At 45.1% G+C, this 26484-nt stretch overlaps 1 protein-coding gene across 1 annotated transcript in view; it reads right to left on the reverse strand.

The window, feature by feature from the left end:
* The window catches only part of ttn.1 (titin, tandem duplicate 1), a 163960-nt gene that overhangs the window by 98854 nt on the left and 38622 nt on the right, over positions 1-26484 (reverse strand). The window contains 37 exon segments of the mRNA XM_034561711.1: positions 506-784; positions 956-1354; positions 2195-2245; positions 2678-3499; positions 8809-9735; positions 10663-10750; positions 11869-11916; positions 12431-12452; positions 13107-13149; positions 13235-13261; positions 13345-13422; positions 13770-13883; positions 14158-14425; positions 14941-15021; positions 15243-15432; positions 15548-15830; positions 16152-16304; positions 16734-17021; positions 17405-17693; positions 18223-18509; positions 18787-19065; positions 19704-19820; positions 19933-20175; positions 20525-20803; positions 20883-21161; positions 21281-21559; positions 21720-21998; positions 22227-22505; positions 22662-22943; positions 23036-23314; positions 23432-23719; positions 23827-24105; positions 24184-24465; positions 24554-24832; positions 25310-25591; positions 25764-26042; positions 26127-26414. Coding sequence (XP_034417602.1) covers positions 506-784; positions 956-1354; positions 2195-2245; positions 2678-3499; positions 8809-9735; positions 10663-10750; positions 11869-11916; positions 12431-12452; positions 13107-13149; positions 13235-13261; positions 13345-13422; positions 13770-13883; positions 14158-14425; positions 14941-15021; positions 15243-15432; positions 15548-15830; positions 16152-16304; positions 16734-17021; positions 17405-17693; positions 18223-18509; positions 18787-19065; positions 19704-19820; positions 19933-20175; positions 20525-20803; positions 20883-21161; positions 21281-21559; positions 21720-21998; positions 22227-22505; positions 22662-22943; positions 23036-23314; positions 23432-23719; positions 23827-24105; positions 24184-24465; positions 24554-24832; positions 25310-25591; positions 25764-26042; positions 26127-26414 — 9309 coding nt within the window.

The following is a 26484-nucleotide window of genomic DNA, read 5'->3' on the forward strand; positions in this document are numbered from 1 at the left end:
GTTGTTCTGAGTTTGGACTCATGGTTTAATGCACTTATTGTAAGTCGCTTTGGATAAAAGCGTCAGCAAAATGACATGTAATGTAATGTAATAAAAAATGGCTTCTAGCTTGATCTGTTCAATGAACTAAAAGTTATATTTAACTGCATAGCTAGCATGTTAGCAGTACTGCTTCTCGGCCTAAACTAGCTTATTCTTCCCGATGCTATTGTTGTGGAACATGGAAACTTGACGGAAACCTTATCTTCTGAAGTCTTTGTCTTCACGTGGTTGTCAGCCGTGAGAGTGATTATGATTTATTGTGTTGCCATGACAAGGTACAATTATGGAATTTCAATTATCAGTATGTTTTGTGTCCAAATGCTCTTTGTTTGACTTCTAGTTTGTGATTTATAACATAAGCAGTGTTCCTTCAGGCATCGTGTTGACAGACATATTCCATCTGGTGATCATTTCCATCCACAAGGTGTTTCAGTGATGGCGTTAGCTCGTCTCTGCTGCTTACCAATCACTTTGATGTTGGTTGTGGTCTTGATGTCTTCCTGTCCGTCCACCTCACATGTGTAGACGCCGGTGTCTTCCTCAGTGGCGTTCTGGATGGTCACGGAGTGCTGCATTCCAATGATATTAACGGCTATTTTTCCAGCCTGTTTCTTCAGGAGGGCGCCGTTACGCTTCCAGGTGACATCTTTCTCTTTGTTCAGCTCACAGGTCAGATACATGGGCTGACCCTTCATGCAGGAAGTCTCTGGTTCCAGCTCTTTCAGCCATTTCACAGGCAGCTCTGCACAAACATGAGAGTCATTTAAAGAACAGTATTTGCTGGGTATCATTCCGTATTCTGCATCCTTCTGCCAGAACTGTACCTGACTTTGAGAACTTCTTGATGCTAACAAAAAAATAGATCAAAATGTATTTCTTAATATTGTGACAGTGTTTGTGTTGCATAGTTTACCTTCAACAATGAGCTTGGCTGTGCATGTTATTTCCTTCCCGGCGTTCTTGGCCACACATGTGTATTCCCCGGTGTCGGACAGCTGCACATCAATAATGTGCAACTTGCGATCTTTGCCGTCAGCCATGAACTTGTGTTTGGGGTCCTCACGCAGGTTGCTGCCATCTTTCATCCATGAAGCAATGGCAGTGGAAGGCGAGATCTCACACTCAAACACAGCAGACGAGCCGATGGACTCGGCCTCCTGCAGCACGATGTCCTGAATCTTCTTGATGAACTTCAGGGGGACGGCTTTGAGCTTGAATCCTCCAAAGGGTTCCTCTGGTGGCGACGGGCCTTTTCCGCCGGGCCTCAGGCCGCGGCCCCGGCCACCGTCACCAGGAGACGGGGTCTGTCTCGCTGCAACGCCACATAGAAAAAAATCATCAAGTTAGTTTCAGATACGATGGAGAGTGAAGAAGAATCTGACATGAAACAATAAGATGTCTTTAAGACCTTGTGCCTACCGTTCCTTCAGTCATTCAGTCGAAGTAATGACACATTAAAGAGATATCAGGTTTAAGCCAACAGTGTTAGAATATAAGATTCTTTGAAGACTAGTCATGCAAGACGAGTCACTCTTCATGAGCTCCCAACAGGATTCTTTGAACAACAACATAGACAACACAACCAAGGGAAAGATGTTACACATCCATCAACTGTGAAGCTGAATAGTGAAAGAGCTCAGATAGACTTTAACTGTGTGACTGAAGAAGAACTGTTCCACTAAAGATCTGCTCCTTTGAGCGGCTGTTGTGTCTGGATCAACACGTATCAAAGGTCCTAGAATGTGCTGATGTCAGACAAAAGCAGGGCTCCTATTGGCTGGTATCGGCGTAAGAAAGTACAACTTCCTGTTGAACAGATCTGGGTATCAACATTTTGCACTACTAATGAGTGTTGGTATTGACACACATACAATAGGTTTAGTTGAATACGTTACAAGAAGTTTGCCTGAATGGCAACGAGACCACAAGTCTTTGGGTATCTTACAGATTTTGAGACGTACACATTTCGTTTGGTACCAAACAGCTCGAGGTTCGTTACCCAGTCCATTTTGTTTCTTCTAAACTTTCTAGCCAAGATTAAAAGCTTAACACAAAACATCTGGTTATGTAGAAAAGGACAAGACAAGAAAACAGCTCCAGACATTACGAAGCACAAACCACAAGTACACATGAGCTCTAATGGAATTCATACCCCCAAGTCCTCGGCCTCGGGCTTTTGGTGGTTCCTCGGTGGGTTTTCCATCTGGACAAGAAACAATAAGATGAGTTTTAAGTGTCTGATTGAGGCTGTTATTGACTTGAATAATCCAACAGAAACCAAGATGAAGATTTGAGCAATGCTGACATGATAAATGTGACACATGTTCTCTTCCACATGGGAACACATCACACAGATGAAGAGAATAAAGTTGGAGATAAATTAACTATATGACAAGATGATAAAAGAGACAAACGGACACACACTTCATGGTTGATGTGGATCAGACATTTGAGGACACATGAGATCATGACAGAGAACGGATGGTGAACCAACAGATAGACGTACGAAGGAGCTCTAGGTGAACAAAAGATCAGGTGATTAAAAGAAGATGTCATGAAGATGAGATGAGTCGTTTGAGATGGATGAGGGGGCTCCAGAGGCATCAGATGAGGAGTTTGCCGGCCTTCGTCTCACCTCGTTTGCTGCCAGGCGTTCCTGGAGTCTGGACCTCCCCATCGACCCCTTCACTTTCCCAGTCATCGGGGGGGACCAGCTCCCAGCCCCAGGCCTCCTCTTCTTCCTCGCCTTCCCTTTCTTCAGCCTCCTCTTCGAACACCTCCTCTTCCGGTTGGGTGGGCACCTTCTTCATCTGCACGGCTCCAGGAGAGACCTCCTTCACCAGGGGGATCCGCCTTCTATCAGGCTGTTCTTGTTGCGGAGCCTCCTCTGGTGACGGCTTCTTTGGGACCTTTTTGAGTGTCACAGCTTCAACAGAGTCTTTTGGTGAAACCGTTTTGGGAATCCGTTTTAATTTTTCAGCATTTAGCTTCTTCTCAATGGGGACGTGCTCAAGTTCTTTCGGTTTCGGCTTCTCGATCTTTGGTGATTGAGTCTTTTTCAGCTCAACCTTCTTCAGCTGCTCGATAGGTTTGAAGGGCTTTTCTACTTCGACCTTGTCTTTCGGCATTCGAGGCGAAGGAGTCTTTTTGAGTTCGACACCTTTCAGGATACCGGTTTGTTTTGGTGGGATCTCTTTCTCAGCTGGTTTCCTTCCTGGTGGACTGGGCTTCTTGGGTGGAACAGCTGGCTTGTCTTTATCCTGAGGTTTCTCATCTTCTTTTTGAGGTGTTTCAGTCTTTTCAACTTCCCTAAGCTGCTGCTCCTTCAGTTCTTTTGAACTTTCATCTCTTGGACTGGGTACATTTGATTTCTCTTCCTCAGCTACTTTATCTGGCTTCTCCTCAGGCTTGGTGACTTTGGTGAAAGGCTTTAACATGATCTGCTCTTTCTCTTTCTCTGGTGTGGAAATAACTTTAGGTTTTATGCAAAGCTTGTCAACAGCTTTTGGTCCCTGATCGGACTTTTCCTTATGTTGGATATCCTTCTGGTCTTTGCTGGCGTCAGGAGTTACCTCTGGACTTGTCAACGGAGCACCTTCATCTTTTCTGTGTTTCATAGCAGAGGTTGGTTGGTCTCTCTGTGGCGTCTCAACTCTCTTGAATGGAGTGCGTTCAGTATCCGCCGTCGCCTCACCTTCTTTCTGAGCTTTCGCAGGTTCAACTCTTTCAGGTTTCTCTGGTTTTTCAAATGGTTTCAGTGTCACAACTTCTTGCTCCTCCTCTTTCTTTGGCAACATCTTTATTTTCTTTTTTGTTAAATCCGGCTCAGGTTCTTCACCTTTGGTTTTTTTCGGGGTTCTTATCCATCTTGAATTCTCATCTTCTGCCTCCAGATTATCAGGTTCCTCCATGTGAGCCAGTTCAGGTGCCTCTTCAGCTGCAGTGAAGACTCGTTCAGTTCTTCCAAGTGTTAGAACCTCGCGATCCTCTCTATCGCAGAGCTTCTGAACTGTCATCTCTGTATTGTAATGCCTTGTCACTTCCACTTTATGAGTTATGACTTCCTTCTCCGGCTCTTTGGGCTTTGTTGGTACCTTTTTGAGCGTTATCTTTTGCGTTTCTTCTTCTGCTTTCCCTGATTTTTCAAATGGTTTAAGTTTGTTTGAATCTTTCTGCTCATCTGCCTTTGGCAGTTTTGTTATTTTCTTCTTTTCGAACTTCGGAACCTCAGGTTCTTCCTCTTTCTGTGGTTTTGGGGTTCTTGTCCATCCTTTTTTCTCGGTTTTCTGTACAACTGTAAACTTTTCAGCTTCCTCAAACGAGTCTAACTGAGCCAGCTCCTCCTCTGCAGTGAAGACTCGCTCAGTTCTACCAAGACTTATTATCTCTCGATCTTCTCTGTCATGAAGTCCATGAACCGTTAGTTCTTCATCTTGATGCCTCGTCACTTCTGCTTTAAGAGTTACGAGTTGTCTCTCAGGCTCTGGAGCTTTCACCGGAACCCTCTTCAGCTTAATGACCTCTGGTTCTGGTTCCTTCTCTTTGGGTGCTCTGGTGAACTTACTCTTCTTCTGAGGTGATTCTGGGCTTTTTGCTTCCTGAACTGGGATCTTATCCATTTGTGTATGAGGTGGTTCTGTGTTTAAGGCAGTAGATACACTTTTATAACTTTCACAAATAACATTTCTACTGACATTTTTACAACACAGAACTCACACCACAAAACAAGAGATATATTTGCTGTTTATGAAAGAATATCCAACATAGCAATATGTATCAATTGCTGCTCTTTCAAAATAAATAAGCTACTATTTGTATACCTTTAGTTGGTCCAGGTGCTGAAACTGGTTCCATGTCTGCAAGAATTTAAATAAGATCAATATAAGTTTACACAATGCACACAAAAGAAGAGATTATTGTATTTTTGACACAAGCACTTGAGTTAAGAAAGTTTGTCATGCGTTGGCTTCTTGTTTCCAGAATGATTTCCACTTAAAGATGCAATGACGTCATCAGGTGTTCAACAGGATGTTACATCATAGCATGAAAGTAACTCCAGATGCACCAAGAGATGTTTTTAAAAAAAAGCATTTTTGAAGGTTATTTAGCCTCATTCAACAAATACTTTGGGTTAGAGAACATAAAACAGACTTCAGTACAAACATCAGACAACAGATTCAGAGATAAGTAGACATCTCTTAGATCAAAGCTGAGATTGCTTTCTATGAAGACTGAGCGGTTGTAAGAAATCCTTTAAAGCGGGAGACAAACAAAAGAGAGCAACATAAATAAAAGCATGTTACCTTGAGGCGGAGACATTTTCTCTGATACAGGAGAGGGTTCAGCCTTTTCCACCGGTGGAGACGGTTTCTTTGCCACCGGAGAAACTTGAGCTACAAGAACGCCAACTTGATTAGATGACTGGCAAAGATCTAATGGACAAGCAACTGACAGATACTTAAAGAAAACAGACAATTTCAAAACCAACAGATTTCTTTGAGACAGAACAAACAGAAAGTTAAACAACATATATGACAAACAGGAGAAACTACCTGTAGGAGGTACAACTTTTTCTGCTGGAGGTTTTGGGGTTAGCGGAGACAGTTTCTTTTCTTCTGGAGGAGACACTTAGGAGTACAAGATACCAAAGGTCACGACCAAGAGAAGGCATTAAAACAGATTAAAGATGTTAAAGAGTGAATACAAGAACAGACAGAAAGTCACCTGTAAGAAAAACAGAACCAGACAACATGGAGGGTTTCAACACAAAACAAAGTGAAAGAAGTACCTGCAGGAGCAGCCGGAGCTGAAGGCTTTAGTGCTGGTGCTGCTGGCTTCTTCTCCTCAGGACGAGACACTTTAAAATACAAGATGCCAAGATCACGACCAACACAACAACACGGTCAATGAAGAGAGACTGACTGACTCATGAAGATACTTTAAGACGAGCCAGCCAAGAAAACAAACAGACACAACAACGTAGAAACCAAACGAAGAGACTACCTGCAGGAGGAGCAACTTTTTCTGCAGGAGCAGGACTAGGAGGTGAAAGCTTTGGTTTTCGTGAAGATGGTTTCTTCTCCTCGGGGGGAGAAACTTTGGGAATACAAGATGCCAAAGTCAGGACCAAGAAAACGAGATCTTGCGAGTGACACGGAAAGTTACAAACAAGGCAACCCAAAGACAAGTGAGACGATAAGAACACAAACAAATAACGGACAACGAGAAAACCAACAAGGCTGACTCTTGATGAGCCAATGACAATAAGGAGAGTACAAACTGAACCGATTACCTGCAGAAGGAGCTACTCTGGCTTCAGCAGCAGGAGCTGAAGGCGTTGGTGCTGATGGCTTCTTCTCCTCTGGAGGAGACACTTTAAAATACAAGATGCAAGATCACGACCAACAACAAGACAACAACACGGCCAATCAAGACTTACTGAAGAATACAGATGATTTGGACATGAATTAACAGCACAAACAAGGAGAAGAAGAAGAAGCTGAAACTGAAGAAGAAGAAAATGTGAAAGAACTTCAGCTGATGAAGAAAAAGAAACAACTAAAAAATGAAAGATGTTAATAGACCAAGAAAGGTTTATACCTGGTATAAACAGTATTGACATAACAAAACATGTTTAAAAGACAATGGACGAAGACGGCTTATTGTGAGGATTAGTGTAAGATGTATCATGTTTCTTTGTTATTCAAGATCAGGAGCCTATGCGGCTCAATTAGAAAGAAAGAATACCTTTCTGAAGAGTTTGTTGTTCACTCTCCTGTGTTCCCTTCTTTGCTTTCTTGCCATCAACTCTTGTTGTTGGAGATGTAATTGCAGAGGTTCTTCCTTCTTCAGGTGAATCCACCTCATGGGTGATGACTGTTTGTGCCAGAGAAACCAACTTCTTGGAAGGAAGGGTTTCTTCTTCAGGGGTTAGAGCTTTCTTCTCTGGTGGAACTTGAGCTCTTTTAGTTGGAGCAAACTTGGCTTTAGTGATGGGTTTCTTGGGTGGAGTCACTTCTTTAGGGGGGAAGACTTCTTCTGGAGCAACATCAGCTTTGTGAAGTACAGCAATGGCTTTCTTTGGAGGCATAACTGGTTCTTTTGGTGGTAAAATGTCTTCCTCAGAACAGACCTTTTCCTCAGATGAAGGAATTTGTGCTGGAACTGGAGGTGACACTTCTCTACTGGTCGGTTTGAATTTTGTTGCTGGGACAAGTTTTTCTTGGGAGGACACTTCTTCCAACACAGGAGTAGGTTTCTTCAGAGGTACTATATCTTCAACATACATTCCTACATCAGCTTCGGTAGATTTCATGATTGTCGACTCCAACTTTTTAGGGCTCATTCCTTCTGTTTTGGGAAGAACTTCTGTTAGAGGAGGAGGACGAGTGGTTTGGGGAGGAATTTGTGGTAAGTCTTGTTCAGGTGTACGAGGTATGGATCTGACAGATCGGACTTCTTCCTCTTTAACACAGTCAGCTTGCTTGAAAATAGTGACTTCTTTAAGCACTCTAGACTTCTCTTGTGCAATGATTTCTTTAGATGTAGAAAAGATTTGATATTTAACAAGATCCTCTATTGGAGAGACGGTTTCTTCTTCATCATAAAGTACAGACACAAATGAATCAGTAACGTCTCTCTGCTCGGCATAAGTTAAAGGAATGTCAGCTTCCACACCTTTCTTTTCTTGATAAGTTTTCTTAATGGCCAGTAACTCTTTCTGTGTTGTGAACCCAGTGTCAGTAGGAGGAACTTCTTTCTTTGTGGGACAAGTCATTTCCGGTGGAGGTGTGACGTCTCTGTTTAATGGAAGGTCAGCTTCCTTCAGAGGTGGCGAGAGAGACCTCAAAGACAATACTTCTCTCCGGTCCACTGCTCTGTCTCCTGGACAGTCTTCTTCATCATCATCAGGTTGAGCTTCCTCCAGTTCAGCCTCATCTTCAGTGTCTGCTGGCTCAATTTCCTCTAGTGGCTCGGTGTCTTCTACCTGCTGACCTCCACGGGTCCATGTGGAAACCTGCTCCTCAGCCTTAGCAGAAACCCATTGTTGTCTTAACTCCCTTTTCAAAGTAATTTCTTCTTTCACAGTTGCCTCCCTGACCTCTACTTCCCTTTCATATGTCTTGACTTCCTGTTGCTTTTGTCCAACTTCTTCTGGCTGAGGAATCCTCTCTCCACCACCCGTCTTCAGAGTCGACTGCCTGCTGTCTTCAAGCACTACTGTTGTTTGCTTAAGATCAGTCTTCGTGGGAACTGGAGTTACTTTAAGAGGATTGAAGATGTGCACCATGGAGCGGTGACCAAGAGAGAACACAAGATAAAAACCATCAAAACACGAAAACACAGTTTCAGTGTGAGCCTCATTTTACTAAACTAAATGGTATGTATTATGAATCACTACCTCTCTGCTGTGGAGCTTCTTCAGGCTGGACTAATACGTTTCCAGAAGGAATAACCTCATCTGGTTTCATAGACAAATAAATAAAGTCAGTTAGTCAAACTACAAGAAAGTGATGGACGAGTTTTCTAAAAGAAAGATGAAGCATACTTCTTGTTTTAGCTTGTGCTGCGGTTTCCTGAGGTTTCTTCATCTGTTCTACTTTTTGATCATTGTTAGTAAACAGACAACACACACAACAACACAGACATAAGACAAAACCTCTGAGGATTTAGTTAAATAACTCAGAATTCAATATTCAAATCTTAAGTTAAAAGATCAAGAGGAGGAAGGATTAGTTAAAAAAAGATGTTCAGACGTATATCTACCTTGTTGTGGAGGCTTTTCAGCCTGAAGAATTTGCTGTGGTGTTTCCAAATCTTTTGGTGTTGTTGATGCTCGGTGGCTCAGCACTGCTTCCTCTGTTTGTAACTTTTCAGTTTTCTCTGTTTCAGCTAGTTTGTGTGTCTTCTTTGGCTCTTCTTGTGCCTTCTTTGGGCTTTCTGAAATCTTCTTTTGTACTTCAGGAACCTTCTTTGGCGTTTCTGAAACCTTCTTTGGCTCTTCAGGAACCTTCTTTGGGGTTTCTGAAATCTTCTTAGGCTCTTCTGAAACCGTCTTTGGGGTTTCTGAAACCTTCTTTGGGGTTTCTGAAATCTTCTTAGGCTCTTCTGAAACCTTCTTTGGGGCTTCTGAAACCTTCTTTGGCTCTTCTGAAACCTTCTTTGGGGTTTCTGAAATCTTCTTAGGCTCTTCTGAAACCGTCTTTGGGGTTTCTAAAACCTTTGGTTCATCTGAAATCTTCTTAGGCTCTTCTGAAACCGTCTTTGGGGTTTCTAAAACCTTTGGTTCATCTGAAATCTTCTTTGGCTCTTTTGAAACCTTCTTTGGCTCTTCTGAAACCTTCTTTGGGGCTTCTGAAACCTTCTTTGGCTCTTCTAAAACCTTCTTTGGGGTTTCTGAAACCTTCTTTGGCTCTTCTGAAATCTTCTTTGGGGTTTCTGACACCTCCTTTGGCTCTTCTGAAACCTTCTTTGGGGTTTCTGAAATCTTTTTTGGCTCTTCTGAAACATTCTTTGGCTCTTCTGAAACCTTTTTGGGGGTTTCTGAAACCTTCTTTGGCACCTCAGCAACCCTCTTTGTTTCTTCCAGAACCTTCTTGGGTTCTTCTGGTTTTGTTTCAGACCTCCGTGCTTCTGGCTCAGGTTTACCAGCCAGAAGATGTGGTTTTCTTGCAGGTTCAGATGACTTTGGTTCTGAGACAACTTTGAAGAACATTTATGTTTTACATGATTATCTTGTTCACCATATTTTGAAGAAAATTAAACCCAAAAGGTGCAAGTCACACTCTAACGAGTGCTTAAAGATATTCCTAGAAAGTATTACTTTCCATGTAATAAAACTTTTTTTTTAAACACACAAACAACAGAAGAACAAGGCAACCCGATGAGAGCATCGTTGCTGTACCTTTCGTTGGAACAGCTTCAGACTTGGGTGGAGTAACCTGTGGTGCTGATCGACGAACATCAAGCTCCTCTGGTCGGTTTCCATCTTGCACTTAAAAGAACATTATATATTATTTAACCTCCAGCTGATGACCAAGGTGAACATGGAATCAAAGACCACACTCTCAACCAGTCAATTCAAAGACATGAAGACATGATCTGAAGTCACCTTTAGCTGGAGGACGTTCTGGTCTTGAGGGAGTAACCTTGGCTTCTGTTGGCTGAACTACAGGTTCTTCTGGTTTTGGTCGTTCTGGTGCTTTAAAGAACATTGCACATGTTCAGTAACTTGCTGGTAACCACTAAGGCTTTAACATTACAGACCACTCTAACCAGACTGGTTTGTATCACATGACAACACAAATCAAAGAGTTCAAAGAGAAGACACTTCTGTGTAACTATCTTCAGTCTTTGGTAGTTTGACTCCAGCTGGCAACATGAAGACGTTTCCCATTGACGTGTATCATAAGATTATTGTAGGAACAAGGTGAGGGCATCATCATTGAAACGGCATTTATTTATCAGTTAGTTTGTTGAGGGATTACATTGAAAACACCTGACCATGTGTAAAGAGGTGAGTAGAGAAGAACAACAAGAACAATCAAGATGTACACAAACGTGTTAGAGACCTCAACAAGACAAAGAAAACCTCAATGTCTTCCAGTTGGCCTTCATTACCTGTCTCTTTAGGGGCCACTGGTTTACTCTTTGCAGGTTCAGCTTCAGGCTTCACTTCAGACTCTTTCAGCTCAGGAGCCTTCTGTGTCTGAGGGGCCACTTCAGGCTCAGAGGGAACCGTTTTAGTCTTCGGTAGACCAGGTTCAGGTGTAACCTTTCTGGGAAGCGTCACTTTCTCTTGTTCCGGTTCTGGTTCCACGTAAGCTGAAGGTTCTTCAAGGTTAACATAGAAATATTACTGTGAGTCAAGAAGAGCACAGCTTCAAGAGTCAAAGAGGTGAAAGAAGGAAAAGATGAAAAGATGACAGACAGAAAGAATACAATGCTGTGAACGCACTGAGTTCAGCTGAGACGGCAGGACAACAGGAAGTGAGACAGACAGGAAGTGAGACGGACAGGAAGTGAAACAAAGTTTTATTTGATGAAGAAATCAAAGAAAATGGATTTTAAGATCATCCAAAGTGTAAAATGTTAAAATATCTCTCTCTCTATATAAAGGTATGCATAAATACTGCTGTTATAAATGAAATGATCATCAGATTTGATCATAAGATTCTTGAATGCAAAAATTCGGAAATTGTCGTGTAAATATTCAGTTTCTTATAAAAGTATATGAAAAGGACTGAATTACATGTTTGCTTCAGGAAGAATGAAGAACGTCTGTAAGACCAAGAGCAAAGAAAGCCTTCGGTTTGAGCGTTACCTTCGGGAGCTTCTCCTCTCCGAGCCGGAGCGCTGACGGTCTCCTCACGATGCGGCTTCTTCACTTCAGCTTCTTTAAAATATTATCACAAGGTCAGTTTATGACCACAACATCAAACATCATTTAGGTCTTTAAGATGAATACTTGAAGAAAAGAACACAACAGGAAGTACATAAAGAACCAACAGGAAGAGGTGAGCAGATACCTGTGACTGGAGACGGAGCTACAGGTTCCTCTGGTCTCCTGTAAACCTCAGGAACTTGAAAGATGAAGAAAGTTCACATTAAAACTCTACTTTCTACTGAACACACAGCTCTGCTGAGGGTTAGTACGAGCACAAGAAAAAGAGGAAGAGGAAGAGGAAGATCAACATGAGGAGACAGACGAGACAAAAAGAAGATCTACGCCGAAGCAGGAAGAAAAGCTTCCAGAAGCGGTTAAACTGGAAACAAACAGATCTGAGATCAGCGGCTCGGCTGCTTTGCGGCTACAAGTGTCTGTACCTGCAGGGGCGTCTGCTCTCGTCTGCGTCCTCTCCAGCGCCTCGGCTGCTGAGAGACAAAAGGACATTTAGACACAAGAAGACGGCTCGCTGCTCACGAGTGAAGGAGATTCAGAGCTGAGACAACAGGAAGAAGGAACAGAGAAGAGACAACAGGAAGAAGGAACAGAGACGAGACAACAGGAAGAAGGAACTGAGATGAGACAACAGGAAGAAGGAACTGAGACGAGAAAACAGGAAGAAGGAACAAGGACGAGACAACAGGAAGAAGGAACTGAGACGAGAAAACAGGAAGAAGGAACTGAGATGAGACAACAGGAAGAAGGAACTGAGACGAGAAAACAGGAAGAAGGAACAAGGACGAGACAACAGGAAGAAGGAACTGAGATGAGACAACAGGAAGAAGGAACAAGGACGAGACAACAGGAAGAAGGAACTGAGACGAGAAAACAGGAAGAAGGAACAAGGACGAGACAACAGGAAGAAGGAACAGAGACAGACGAGACCGACGAGGACAGTTTTCCAGAGATGAACTAGAAGACTGTTGAAACCTGAGAGCAAACCGACTCCTCTTCCAGCGTCAGGCTTTTGAAAGCTACATCAAAGATCAATCAGCTGTCACAGATCTCCTTCACAGAGTTCACTTTGTTCAGAAGAAGATGATCTGAGATCAAACTCACGCATCTGATCTCAAACCTGTTTTTCAGACTAAAATCTGAACAATGAATTTCTTCAATGTTAAAATGAAAAATTCTGACTTGAATCTCGACTAATTCAGATTTTGAGATCAGATTTCTTTAATCTGAAGGTTTGTTATTTAATCTCTGTGAATAATGTGATTTATTTACCTTTGACATTAAAATCAGCAGTTTAAACACATGAATTTAACGTGATGATGTTTCCACGTCATCCTCTTGAGTTCTGAAGTTAATCTTCACACGATGGCTGAATTAATATGAAACGAGGTCACAAGGATCACACGGTTATTGTGGATGAGAGTTACAGGAGGAGGAGGAGGATGAGGAGGATGAAGGGTTTAGGGCGGTGACTCAAATCAAGAGTTAATACAGTTTGACGAGATGAGTCTGAAAGTACCTTTCACTTGTGTGCGTTCTTCATAGAGATAAAACTCGGAGGACTCTTTAGGCAAAAAGAAGACGAATGAATGAAACAATCGGCGAGACGTGAAGAGTCAAAGAGTCAAAGAGTCAAAGAGCCAAAGCCTCACCTCCAACGAACAGAGAAGTTGCTTCTGGAACATGAAGATACGAGTCGGTGACGTCTGAAGGTTCACAAACAGCTTCAATCAGCTCATGTTCACGTGATATCAGTGCTGCATGTAATCTGTGCTTATTGAAGGTACTCACCCTGAGGAACCCTCCCTAACTCAACCTCTGTGAAAGGACAAGTGCACACGGATTAGCTGAGGAACCAAGAGGAGCTCCACAAACGTAAAGTGAGGGATTGAACTACAGACCTCTGTCTGACAGGTGGAGCTCAGCGGAGAGCCGAGCTTCTCCCAACGACTCCAGACGGGTGATCACAGAGTCAACGCCTGGCGGAGACATTCATAATACATGTATATATATATATATATATATACACACACATATATATGTATATATATGCTGTTCACAGATGCCCAAAGTGTAAAGTGTAAGCAAACTTGAATAAATAATTATATAATTAATCATAAAATGCATTCAAATCTGTCAATTGTTTTGTCAGCATTGTAAAACCCTAAAAGTTTCAAACATAACTTAGCAGATTGGGAACATTGAGGTATTTGCTTCTGTTTCTTATTAAATATTCCACGATGAACATCACGTTTAGGGACCAACAAACCTTCGTCATATGGTCATAAAGTGGCATCGGCCCTGAAGTTGTACTTGGGGCTCTCGCTGAGCTCCCATGAGCCTTTGCACCACGTGACGGCAGTGAGGGACTCGAAGGTGGCACAGTGGCGTTCACTGACCTCGATGCGTCGGATGCGTTTAGTGAACTGAATTTGTTTGGCTAAAAGCAGCCAATCAGAGCTACTGTCTGACTTCAACAACATGAGCTTCATGTTTCATCTATTGGATGCTATTTATTAAAAGTATTAATATTCATTCTGTATAAAGTCGAGTCTTTGCAGGAGAATATAAAAGAAACACCGAACACAACACGAACAGAACCAGCAGCAGGTTCTAAGAGGTCAGTTCTTGTGTTAGTCTGCAGGACTCCCATAAGGACAGGAAGGAGCTGGACACGAGGCCAGACGGCGTCCGCAGGAGGCGCTCACACTGACCTGTGACGGTGAGCTTGGCGTTGGCGATGTGAGGACCACACACCACGCGGTAGCTGCCCTGGTCTTTGACCTGGCAGCTCTTGATGCGCAGAGAGTGGAGGTCTCCCACGCTGCTGATGTCGTACTTGTCGCCGGCGTCCAGCTTCTGGGTGCCTTTGTACCAGGTGAGGGTGATCTCCGGGTAGTTTATCCGGATCTGGCACTGGAAGGAGGCACTCTGGTCCTCAGCCGTCGTCTGGTCGCTGATGTCCTCCATCACGGAGACGGGCTGAGGATTCAAAACCAGGTTTAAACCTTTAAACTCGCCGCCAGCGCCGGCAGGTCTGCTGGAACTACAGAACAATAAAACTCCAGTGGAGACAAGTGTTGAAATGAGAATACATGAACAATAATATTCTGTCATTTTTAACCCTAAAACAGTTTTAAAAATGGCCAACTTCCTCTTGGGTTTCCAGCATGCCGACAAAATGGAGGAGCTTTCTTTAGCTCTGACTTTTGTCTTCAGGTCTTCGTCTCAAACTGTATCAAACGTAAAGTGAAGGACATGAAGTGGAAGCTTGAGACAGACGCCCCCTGGTGGCCAAACTGATGAATGCAGCTTCACATGCTTCATGTCGTGTTTCACTCCAGTGAGACCGTGAGGATTCAGGATTTGTCTCAGCTGTAGACCGTAGACTGTAGTGGAGAACTTTCCCAGACGGCTAACAGACTGATGGTTCACTCATAGTTTAGTGGGAACTGGTTTCAGCCTCCGCAGTGAAGCGGACTGGTTTAGTCGGGTACCTCTGTGCCAGCGCGTCCCTCCAGCTGCTGGATGAGTCGGGCCATGTCCTCCTCTTCAACAAGGCCGCCATGCTCCACCTCCTACAGCGGGAAAAATTACGTTAGCAACGTTAGCTTACAACGTTAGCCCCGGTCAGTGAGGACATGGTGGTAACGGTGAACTCTGTTCTCTTTGTCTCACAGTGACATGTTCAGATACCACACGTGTGAACCTGTTAGATGTGATCAATAGCTTATTATTATTATAAATATATTATTATTAATAAGCATCAGTGAAACCTCCAGTGTTTTATCTCTCTCACCACTTTTCCGGACGTCACCTCCTTCTCCCTCTTGAGGAACTCGACAGCCTGCAGGATGGCGCGGAAGTCGTGGATGCCGTGCTCCTGCAGAACTCCCTCGTATTCTTTGGGTTCGTGACCTCGGAGCAACTCCACGATATTGAGGTCGTGGAGTTGCTCTTTCTTGGGACTCTTCTGCTTGGAGGGAGTCCTGACAAACATAATATACGTAATCAGAGCAGGTATTGAAGAGATCTGTGACAAAAACTAATAGATCCGTCTCTCAACCTCCACGAGTCAGAGACAGGAATCCATCTCTCTCTTACTTCTTCAGCATCGTCCTGATGTCTCCGTGTCCCACCGCCTCTTCCTTCTTGGTGACCTCCATCTCAGCGCCGCACTCGATCTCTCCGTGTTTGCTGGTGGCGACGCACCTGTAGAGGCCCGAGTCGGACTTGGTCACCTCTTTGATCTCCATTTTGGCATCTTGGCCTTTGTGCTCGATGGAGATGCGACCACCGGGGGTGATCTGCCTCCATTTGCCCTTCATCCACTTCACACTGGGGATCGGTTCGCCGCCGATCTTGGCGATGAAGGTCGCGGTGCCCTCTGCAAAGAAAGAATAAGAAAACACGTAACTTCATGTTGGATCTGAATGAAGCGTCATCTGTCTTACAGTTCTTCATCTGATCCAGATTCTGGATTGGACTGATAAATTCATCTAATTTATCTTATGGACGAATCACACCTACAACTCGTATGCAACGTATGCCCATCAGGGAACTGGCTCTAACATGAACAAAACAGTTCCTAGCAATTCCTTTAAGTTTGTGGTGTTTCCCATGAGGACTCTTGTCAAGAGCTAAATCCACCATTGAGGCCGTTAATCTAAGATCAGTCAGGACACACGTCCTCTCACAGTCCACTTACTCTCTGTGGTGGAAATGTTTTGTAGTTCCTCGATGAAGAAGAGGTTTTCCAGCCTTTTGACTGGCGCAGCGGCTGCCGGGGCGGCGGCCGGGGTGGCAGCCGGGGCGGCGGCCGGGGTGGCAGCCTCGCTGGAGGGGACTTTGGCTCCTTTATCTGAAAGAGATCCTGGAGGTGAGTCCAGCGTTTGACTGCAACCAAGGAGCTCAATAACGCCACTGATCCAACAATGACACGTGGCTCAACTTGACTTTCTTCGTGAAGATGACCGAATAACTATTTGAAAAAGGATACAAAGTTTCTCCCCAGATGTAATAAAGTGAAATAATAGTTTTGACAAATGTCTTATTCAGTTAAACTCAAAATCAACTGGAGGAGCAGAATTCATTGGGATGAAACCTAGAGCTTCAGCACAGAAAGCAGCCCTAATAACCACAAGCCACCAAACACAACGTTCACCGGCCCAATCGGGTCAGAAGGATCCTGATCTGGGACCACTGGTGGATCCGTTGGAGTACCGTACCATCCTCCATACTGCGGAGAATAAAAACTGTACCACAGTAGAGGCCAGTAAATGGGCGTCACCTTTCACCGTGACCCTGGACTTGCAGAAGTTGCTGCCTGCAGCGTTGCTGGCCTTGCAGAGGTAATCCCCGCCGTCGCTCTTTGACACCGGGCTGACCTCCAGACACGGCGCCCCTCCAACTAATGTGATTCTGATTTTTCCGCTGGACTTCAGCTCCCTCCTGTCCTTCATCCATTGGACGGTCAGAGGAGGAGAGCCACTGACGAGGCATTTGAGGCTCAGCTTCTCGCCCTCGCTTGTCGTCACCGGCTCCAGAGGGATGTCGAACTTTGGAGCCTGGCCGCTTTCTGAAGGAGTGATGGAGAAGAAGCAGCTTTTCAAACTGAAGCAGAAACCACACCGACATGCAGTCATGAAAGACTCCAGCGGTTACAATCAGGGATGCAAACACTACAACTCATCAATTATTGAGTTGATATTCATCAAACCCTGAAGACCGAACCATAACTACTTCGGGGTTAGGTTGACAGTTCACACAAGTCACCAAATGGACCTGAAAGAAAGCAACATTGGCCAAAAACATTTGTTGTTCACATCCCGGTATGATTGAGATGTGGGTGATGGAGGACGATTTAGAAGGAGAGAGACACAGATGGTCTCGAGTGAAGATCTTTGAACACAATCCTAAACAGCTTTAAATCCAACAGAGAAGATATACCACCATTCATACCTGTGATGGAGAGAGAAACCTGACAGGACGCTTGTCCAGCCTCGTTGGATGCCGTGCAGGTGTAAACACCTCCATCTGAGCTGCTGGAGGCTCTGACACTCAGCACCGCCGTGTTGTTCTCGAAGCTCACGTCGTACTTGTCGGCGCTGTAGATTTCCCTGTCATCTTTGTACCAGGTGACCTCCAGTGGCTGGGAGCCGGACACTCGACCCTCCATCTTCACCGTCTTACCCACAGAGTCCATCATGGACTCAGACGGTTTCTTGGTGAAGTTTGGAGGCACTTTGCGCTCTGTTAGTGGGGAGAAAGAGAAGAAAATCAAGCCATGTTGTGACTTTGGGAAATGGGTCGAAAGGAAAGTTCACAAGGCCACCGGGCCTTTGTCACTGCAGCAGTGAAACAAAGGGCGACAACACGCAAGACAACATTTAACAACCTGCAACACAAAGGCAAACAATTACAGAATATCCTGTCTACGATCCCTTTTATGAGCAAGCAAATATGTATCTGATTCAACCATAACAACACAGAAACGGGCTCTGAAGGACCTCAAACACATAATAAAGTCTTTCTCTCCGAACCCAACAAACACAGGATCAACCTTAAACACACGACTACGTGACGTCAGACGGTACCGAGAGTCTCCTTGTTACAACAAGCACAGGACCACAGGAGACGATACACTGAGGTTAGGAACTGGACCCGATAAGGACACCGAGGTTAGGAACTGGACCCGATAAGGACACCGAGGTTAGGAACTGGACCCGATAAGGACGCCGAGGTTAGGAACTAGACCCACATGACGGGAATGATGCGACTGCGTTACCTATGTAAACATGAGCGTGACAGGTGTCAGTTCCTTCTGCATTGGATATTTCACAAGTGTATTTTCCGGCTGCCGCGGCTCTGTCGCTGTACAGGACCTCCAGAATGCAGGAGGAGTTGCTGGTTTTCACGTTGTACTGGTAAGAGGCCCAGATCAGCTTGTTGTCCTTCTTCCACGTCACGTAGACCCTCTGGCTGCCGGCGTAGCAGCACTCCAGCGTCAGAGGCTGACTCAGCTTGTGGCTGACGTCCTCCAGTTTCTTCACAAACCGTACGGGTTCTGAGAGGAGCAATGGTGTAATCAGTCATGGACGCCACTGATCTCTGCATGCGGAGGACGAAAAACTGTGTCGCGACGCAGAATCCAAAGGAATCCGTGGACGTTGTCATGCGTGGAAGTGAAACTATGTGAATGGAGCGAGATTTACCTGTTCATGAATGCAAGAAAGCCTGCCGGTATGGGGAGACTATGTGAGTGGCACTGCTAGTTACCGCTATGAATGATTCATGCATGAAAAGATGTCCATTACAAGCTCGGTGTGGTGGGTTAGTGTTACCTAGTGTGACATTAGCGTGGCAGATATCAGAGCCTTCTGCATTGGAAATTTCACAAGTGTATGTTCCTTGAGCGATCTCTCGGTCGCTGTTGAGGACGTCCAGCACGCAGCTGCAGTCGCTGGTCTTGACGTTGTACTGATAAGAGGCCCAGACGGGTCTCCCGTCTTTCCTCCAGCTTACATTCACTCTTTGGCTGCCGGAGAACGCCACTCTAAGCGTTAGCGGCCCGCCGACTCTGAACGTGGTGTTTTCCAGCTTCCTGATGAAACGAGCCGGTTCTGGGAGAAGCAGTGATGGTGTTAGATGCAGAGATGATGGTGAGCAAGCAGAAGCAAACATTAATTCTTGATTAAGTGGAGGATGAAGAAGCATTGTACTCCCAGCTTGTACTCCAAGGTTTAAACTCATTCAAGAGGTTTCTTCCATTTGTCTTTCCGACTACAATCAAAGCTCCAATTGGTTTTATTTATTGTAAGACATTGTTCTGGATCCAAAGAATAATGGGCTTCATTTCTTTTTTGCAGCCCATATAGACCCAAACTTTTATCTTAAAGAGACGGGACCTGAACAGGAGCGCATGCCTTTTAGAATATGCACAGAAAACCTCAGAAAGTGGTTTTCAGAGAGGCGGATGGAAGACAGAAGAGTGAGAACCAGTGGAACAGAAACCAGTCTGGGAGCAGGATGACATTCTGCTATGTGTTAGCTCATGCTTGATGTTGAGTATTAGTGCTTATACCTTTCTTTGAGCTTCTAACACTAACGTAAGCATCGCAGACGGCAGAACCTTCTGCGTTAGAAAGCTTGCAGCTATAGAGCCCAGCGGCTTCCTGTCGGTCATTATTCAGGACTTCTAAAGTGCACGAGGAGTCGCTGGTCTTCACGTTGTATTGGTACGAAGCCCAGATTAGCTTGCCGTCCTTCGTCCAGCTCACGTGCACTCGCTCACTGCCGGTGTACGTGCACGTCAGACTCAACGGGTCGCCCAGACGGTGCGAGGCGTCCTGCAGCTTGTTCACAAAGCGCACAGGTTCTGAGAGAAGCAACACGGTGTTAGTGCCGTCATGAAGCGTGAACCAGCCAATCAGTGGGCGTGTTAGGGCAGTTACCTAGTCTGACATGAGCGTGACACACAGCAGCGCTACTGGCATTGGATATTTCACAGGAATATCTCCCAGCAGCCTCCTCTCTGTCACTGTTGAGGACCTCTAAGACACAGGAGCTGTCTGTTTTGCTGACGTTGTACCGGTATGAAGCCCAGACCGGTTTGCCATCTTTGGTCCAGCTCACGTACACGAGCTGGCTGCCCGTGTACGTGACCTGAAGCCTCAGAGGCTGGCCGACCCTAAAGGTCATATCTTCCAGCTTCGTCACAAAGCGCACAGGTTCTAAGAGAGGCAAGGACGTTAGCGGTTAGTTGCATTGAGGATTATGAGGTAAAGTTAGCAAGTAAACTAATCAGTTAAACTGCAAATGAGGTGAAGTTGTGTCAGTTCTTAATGATTTTCAACATAAAAACAGCAGAGAAATGTTCTGTTCCCCAAAATTAACTATAAACCCTCTGGTGGTGATGTCACCTCCAAATATGAATGTATAATCTTGGAGATTAGATCTCCATCTAGTTTGACAAAGAGGGAAAACGGCATTTTGATGTTGGGACTCGATAGATGCCACATGTATTAAATCATTAATAGATAGAGTTTAATGTCCCGAGGTGCATTGTGCTAAGACTTGTACCTAGTTTGACCTGTGCATAGCAGATAGCAGTGTTCTCAGAGTTAGAGATTTCACAGGAGTATCTCCCTGCTGCTTCTATGCGGTCGCTGTTGAGGACCTCTAGGAAACAGGCGTTCTCTGTGGTCTTGACGTTGTACTTGTAGGAGGCCCAGACTGGTTTTCCGTCTTTCCTCCAGCTCACGGAGACCTTAGGACTGGCACTGTAAGCGCAGTAGAGCGACAGGGGCCAGCCCAGTCTGAACGTGGCATCCTCCAGCTCTTTTATAAAGCGCACAGGTTCTACGAGAGGTAACGGTGGTGTTAGTTGCATGTTTTATAGGTTACAACGGATCAGGTCACAAGCTGCTAGTGGATTTACCTATCTTAACCAGAGCTTGGCAGATATCAGTGCCCTCTGAATTACAAATCTCACAGGAGTATTTCCCGACGGCTTCCCGACTGTCACTGTTGAGAACATCCAGGGTGCTGGAGAAGTTGGTGGTTTTAACGTTGTATTTGTACGACGCCCAGATGAGTTTGCTATCCTTCATCCAGCTGACGTGAATCCTCTGGCTGCCGGTGAACGTGCACTCCAGAGTCAAAGGGTGGCCGATTTTATAGAAGCTGTTTCTCAGTTTTCTCACAAAGCGAACGGGTTCTAAGAAATCAATTAGCAGTGGTGGCGTTAGATAGTAAAAGCAGTAATAGTTAGGCTGGTTACATGATGGTGCGCGTGCAAATTAAAACCCCTGTTGGGGTGAGCTGCTCCCTGTTTACCTAGTTTGACGTTAGCGTGGCAGATATCCGTTCCTTCGGCGTTACAGATTTCACAAGAGTATGTTCCGACGGCCTCTTCTCGGTCACTGTTGAGGACTTCCAAGATGCAGGTGTCGTTGGTGGTCTTGACGTTGTACTTATAAGAAGCCCAGATCAGTTTGCCGTCCTTCTTCCAGGTCACACAGATTCTTTGGCTTCCAGTGAAATTACACTTGAGGGTCAAAGGATCTCGGAGTCTAAAATAAGTGTCCTGCAGTTTTTCCACGAAACGAGCCGGTTCTGAGGAGTAATGCTGAGGTTAGTTGAATGAAGCCTACTTTATGTTATGCAGGCAGGTAGCAGTTAAATGTTACTATTGTGACCTTCCAGGAGGCCTCTGTTATTGACCCAGTTAGTAAAGAGCTGAAAGCAGATGAGTGTTAAGGCTCTGTGACTTTACCTAAGCTGACGCGAGCGTGGCAGACGTCCGTTCCAGCGCTGTTGGAAATTTCACAAGTGTAAGTTCCAGCTGCCTCGGGCCGGTCGCTGTTGAGGATGTCCAGAAGACAGCACGAATCTGTGGTTCTGACATTGTACTGGTAGGAGGCCCAGATCAGCTTGCCGTCCTTTTTCCACGTGACGTACACCCTCTGGCTCCCGGCGTACGAGCACACTAGTTTCAGTGGCTGACCCACTATGAACGTAATGTCCTCCAGCTTCTTGATAAAGCGCACCGATTCTGAGAAGCAACGTTGATGTTAGACATGTGCCATTGTTATACCCTGCCATGCATTTGCCTTTATGTCGAAGGTAACTCTGGTATTATGGATGACATGTAGCTTGCATCAAACGGAGAACTATTGAGAGACTTTCACGTGGTACCCATCGAATGCGTCTTTGAACGGGATGCACAACAACAGCAGCACTCATGAACACACAGAAGAGAAGAATGGGAAACGAGCATCACCTTTCACCGCCACCTGACAGCTGGCAGAGGCCGAGCCGACCCGGTTCTCTGCCTTGCAGATGTATTCGGCTTGATCGAAGGTGGTTGTTTTGGTGAGTTTCAAAGTGGCAACACCGTTACTAAAGTCCGACGAGCAAGTGTTGGACTTGCGCAGCTTCCCGTCAGATTTAAACCAAGCAACGGAGATGTCGGGAGTTCCTAAAATACGGCATTTCAGAGTAACCGCGTCGCCCACAGAGACCTCCACTGGCTCCATCTTTTCAACAAAGTACGGCCGTTCTGAAGTGAAAGATGGTGATGATGATGATGATGATAATGATGATTTAGTTTAACTACAAATGTTTTCATGAAAAAATGAATGACTGAAGAAATTAATAAATGATGATGAATTATTACAAATGATTTTTTTTAAAACATGCACGTTAAGGATTTTACCTAGAATAGACACTTGAGCTTCGCATCTGTCACTTCCGACCCCGTTGTCTACTTCACAAGAGTATCTACCGGCTGCCTCCATCCTGTCAGCGTTCAGAACCTCCAAGATGCAGGAGGTGTCTGTGGTTGTCACATTGTACTGGTATGAGGCCCAGATGAGATTACCATCCTTCTTCCAGACCACATTGACCCTGGGGGTTCCAGCGAATGTGACCTCAAACCTCAGAGGCTTCCCCTTCTCAGAGGAAATGTCCCTCAGCTTCTTCATGAAGTGGACCGGTTCTGAGAGAGGTACATCCATCATCAGTTACAAAAGAAATCACCTTGAGAAGTGGACAGATGGTTCAAAAAAGATATCTATCTGGCTAACAAACCTTTCACAAACAGGTTGACGGGGTAGCTTTCCTTCCCCGCATCGTTAATGATCTGGCAGGTGTACTCTCCTGCGTGGGACCTTTCCACTTTGTGAAGCACCAAAGTGGCGACGTCGTCCTTGAGGGCGATCTCGCAGCCTCTTCCATGCTGCATTTCCTTGGGTCCCCTGAACCATTTCACTTTCAGGGGGGCACTGCCTTTCACTTTAGCCGAGAAAGACACGTTCTTGCCGGGCAAAGTTTCCTTCGCTTCAGGCGTTTCCACAAAAGATGGAGGTTCTGGGTTCAGATAAAAAAGGTGTGTTGAAAGATAAATATTAGCTTTCTGTAAAGAGTCCGATCCTGAGCTGGGGAAACCTCCTCGAAATGATCTGTACTTTATTCACGTTGACTCACCTGTCACATTCATTGAAGCGCTCGTTTCACTGGCCCCTGCAGCGTTCACAGCTTTGCACGTGTACTTGCCAGAATCGGACATCGCGATTGTGGAAACGCTCAGTTTGCAGCTATTATCAGTGCAGCTAATGTCACAGTTTGGTCCGCTGTTGATCTCCTGGCCGTTGTGGAACCAGGAGGTTGTTAAAGGAGCAGAGCCAGTGACCTTACACTCCATCTCACCAGGCTTACCCACAACCAGGTGGGTGTCTCTCAGCTTCCTTATGAAGCTCGGAGGAATCAATTTATCTATAAAACACAAATAAGTTATGAAGCATTTGAGCTCTAACTGCTCTTGAAAAGGTACAACTTATCCAAAAAAGAGAGTACAAGAAGAGTGTACAAAGACAACCGACCTGAGACAGAGAGCTTAGTCATACAAGAGGCTGTGCCCACATGGTTTGTGACCTCCAGCTTGTATTCCCCAGCGTCTGCTTTATCAGTAGAGTGGATCTTCAGGGAGGCAACCTTCTTTGTGAAGGACATCTGATACTTGGCACTAGCAGACAGCACTTTGTTATCCTTGAACCACTTAGTTTTCAGTTCTGGTGAGCCAGACACTTTGACTTCAAGAGCTGTGTTGTCTCCTGACTTCACGTTCAAGGACTCGGGGCTATCCACAATAGCAGCGGGTTCTAGAAATCAGGGGAGATATTAGGCTGAACGAATCCTCACACTGCCGCTAACGTTATAAAATATGGACTGCTACAAACCTAGAACGGTCACTTGGGAGACAGACTCCACAACTCCAGCGTCATTCCTGAGCTGGCAGGTGTATCTACCGGCTGAGGTGGAGTCGGCTCTGGGCACCACAAGGGTGACTACGTTATTCTCAAAGGTGATCTTCCTGTTGTCGCCGTCTCTGAGGATGTGGTCCTTGTCCTGAATCCAGGACACAGACAGAGGCTCCGAGCCTTTCACTGTCGCCGTCAGCCTCAGCTGCTCACCGTCTGTCACCGACTCATCGGACAGTTTCTTGACAAACGCTGGTTTTTCTGAACAGTGACGGAAAGATCAGAGGTGAGGAGAGGTCTTCACACTGAGACAAAGCTTTGAGGAACCGGTCAGTGATTCTAAACCAACCTTTGAGGCTAATAGTCGAGTGACAGGTTTCACTTCCTACGTTGTTTGACACTCTGCACTCGTAAAGACCGGCGTCATCCTGCTCCAGTTTCATAATGTGAAGTGTGGCAGAGCTGCCGTCACTGACCATCTTATACTTCCTGCTCTCCTTCAGTGGCCTTTTGTCTTTGTACCAGTTGAGCTGGAAAGGCTGAGTGCCGTACATCTCACAGTGGAGGCTGGCATCTTTCCCTTTAATGCCCTCTACTGGACTCGGAGTTTTCGTAAAAGATGGCGACTCTGGAAGATATATCAGAGGTATGTTAACAAACTGCAAGCAATTCAATTGGGCAGTTTCATCGGATGGAAATTCTTATTGAGTTTCATGCTGAATGAATGAGTCCATGCTAGAGGAATCCAACCAGACGTCGACAGAAAGATTATTAGTGAGAGAAAATCTGAGAAATTAACCAAGTCAAGAGTATAGGAAATGGTAAACTGGAGGTCATATGTCTGCAAAATAGGAGGGAACACGCAGACTCATGCTATCCAAGGACAAGAATTTGGTCTTCCACTGAGACAGAAGGGCAGTTGGATTCCATGCTGACATTTTAAGACGCATCATAAAGCATCATAAAAAGTAAAACTCAAGACCGAAAATCTAAATCTGCATCATCAGGAATTTTCATTCAGACGTGTTCATGCTAGACAAATTTAGAAGGGAAAGGTCCACAAACAACAAGGAGGTGTTGCAAAGGCATCTGCTGCATAGCTGACCTTGGACTGTGAGGACGGTGCTGCAGCTCGCACTGCCAGCATCGTTATGAGCCTCAAAGGTGTAGACGCCATTGTCCTCAAACCTTGAGCTGCTCAGCTGGAGGTACGCAGTCGAATCAACAAACATTGTTTTATAGTTGCCTCCGTCGCTAATCTTTTGGTCGTTTTTGTACCAGCACACATCCAGGAAGTTTGCGGTGGTGGTTTTGCATTCAAAACGATGTCCCTCACACATCTTCACAAAGGTAGTGGGAGGAAGTTTCTGGATAAACTGAGGTGCTTCTGCAAAGTCAAAACAAGATCAAGTTACTATCAGAATAAAGAAATGAGAAAGGTGAGTTTGAAGACAACAAAGATATTCCTGGTGAGAAAATCAAAAGAAAGAATAGCTGTGAAAATGGAGAAAAAAGATTAAATAATGATGATGATGGACCAAAAAGAAGAATAGTCCAACCTTTCACCAACAACTCCGCAGCACTCTTCACTTGGCCTGCTTCGTTGCACACTTGGCAAGAATACATCCCAGATTGCAGAGTCCCCACAGAGGGGAGCTCGACAGAAGAAGAATATTCCTCCTTCCGGATCGTACACAACGGCCTAGTGATGAGTTCCACGTCATCCTTAAACCACTTCACCATAAACGGAGGCGTTCCTTCAAAGACACTTCGGAAGAGCACGGTGGACTTCTGAATGACAGCCTGAGATTCGGGCTCAGCCGTGAACCTCGGTGGCACTAAAACCCACAGAGAAATGAAGACCACACATGAGCAACAGCCTTTGAGGTGCAGATTGATCAAGTGAACCTTTGAATGCTAACCTTTAGTTGTAAGCACTCCACTGCACACACAGCTGCCTGCTTCGTTGGTGACCTTACAGGAGTACTCTCCTGTATCAGCACCCTCAGTCAGCTTGAATTCCAGCGAGACTGAGTTCTCAATGTGCACAAGTTCATATTTGGAGCTCTTGGTAATCTTTTCTTTCCCTTTGCTCCATTCGACCGATATTGGAAGAGAAGCGGACACTTTGCACTCCATGGTCACCACTGAACCCATAATGGCTTGAATGTTTGTTAACTTCCTCATGAACATCGGAGGAATTACTTCTTCTGTTTAAAGTGACAACAAAAGATAATTAGTCAAAGAAAAAGTACAAGTCTACAACATATCTGTTAATTT

Source organism: Cyclopterus lumpus, chromosome 21 (assembly GCF_009769545.1).
Source record: "Cyclopterus lumpus isolate fCycLum1 chromosome 21, fCycLum1.pri, whole genome shotgun sequence".
NCBI classification, from domain to species: Eukaryota; Metazoa; Chordata; class Actinopteri; order Perciformes; family Cyclopteridae; genus Cyclopterus; species Cyclopterus lumpus.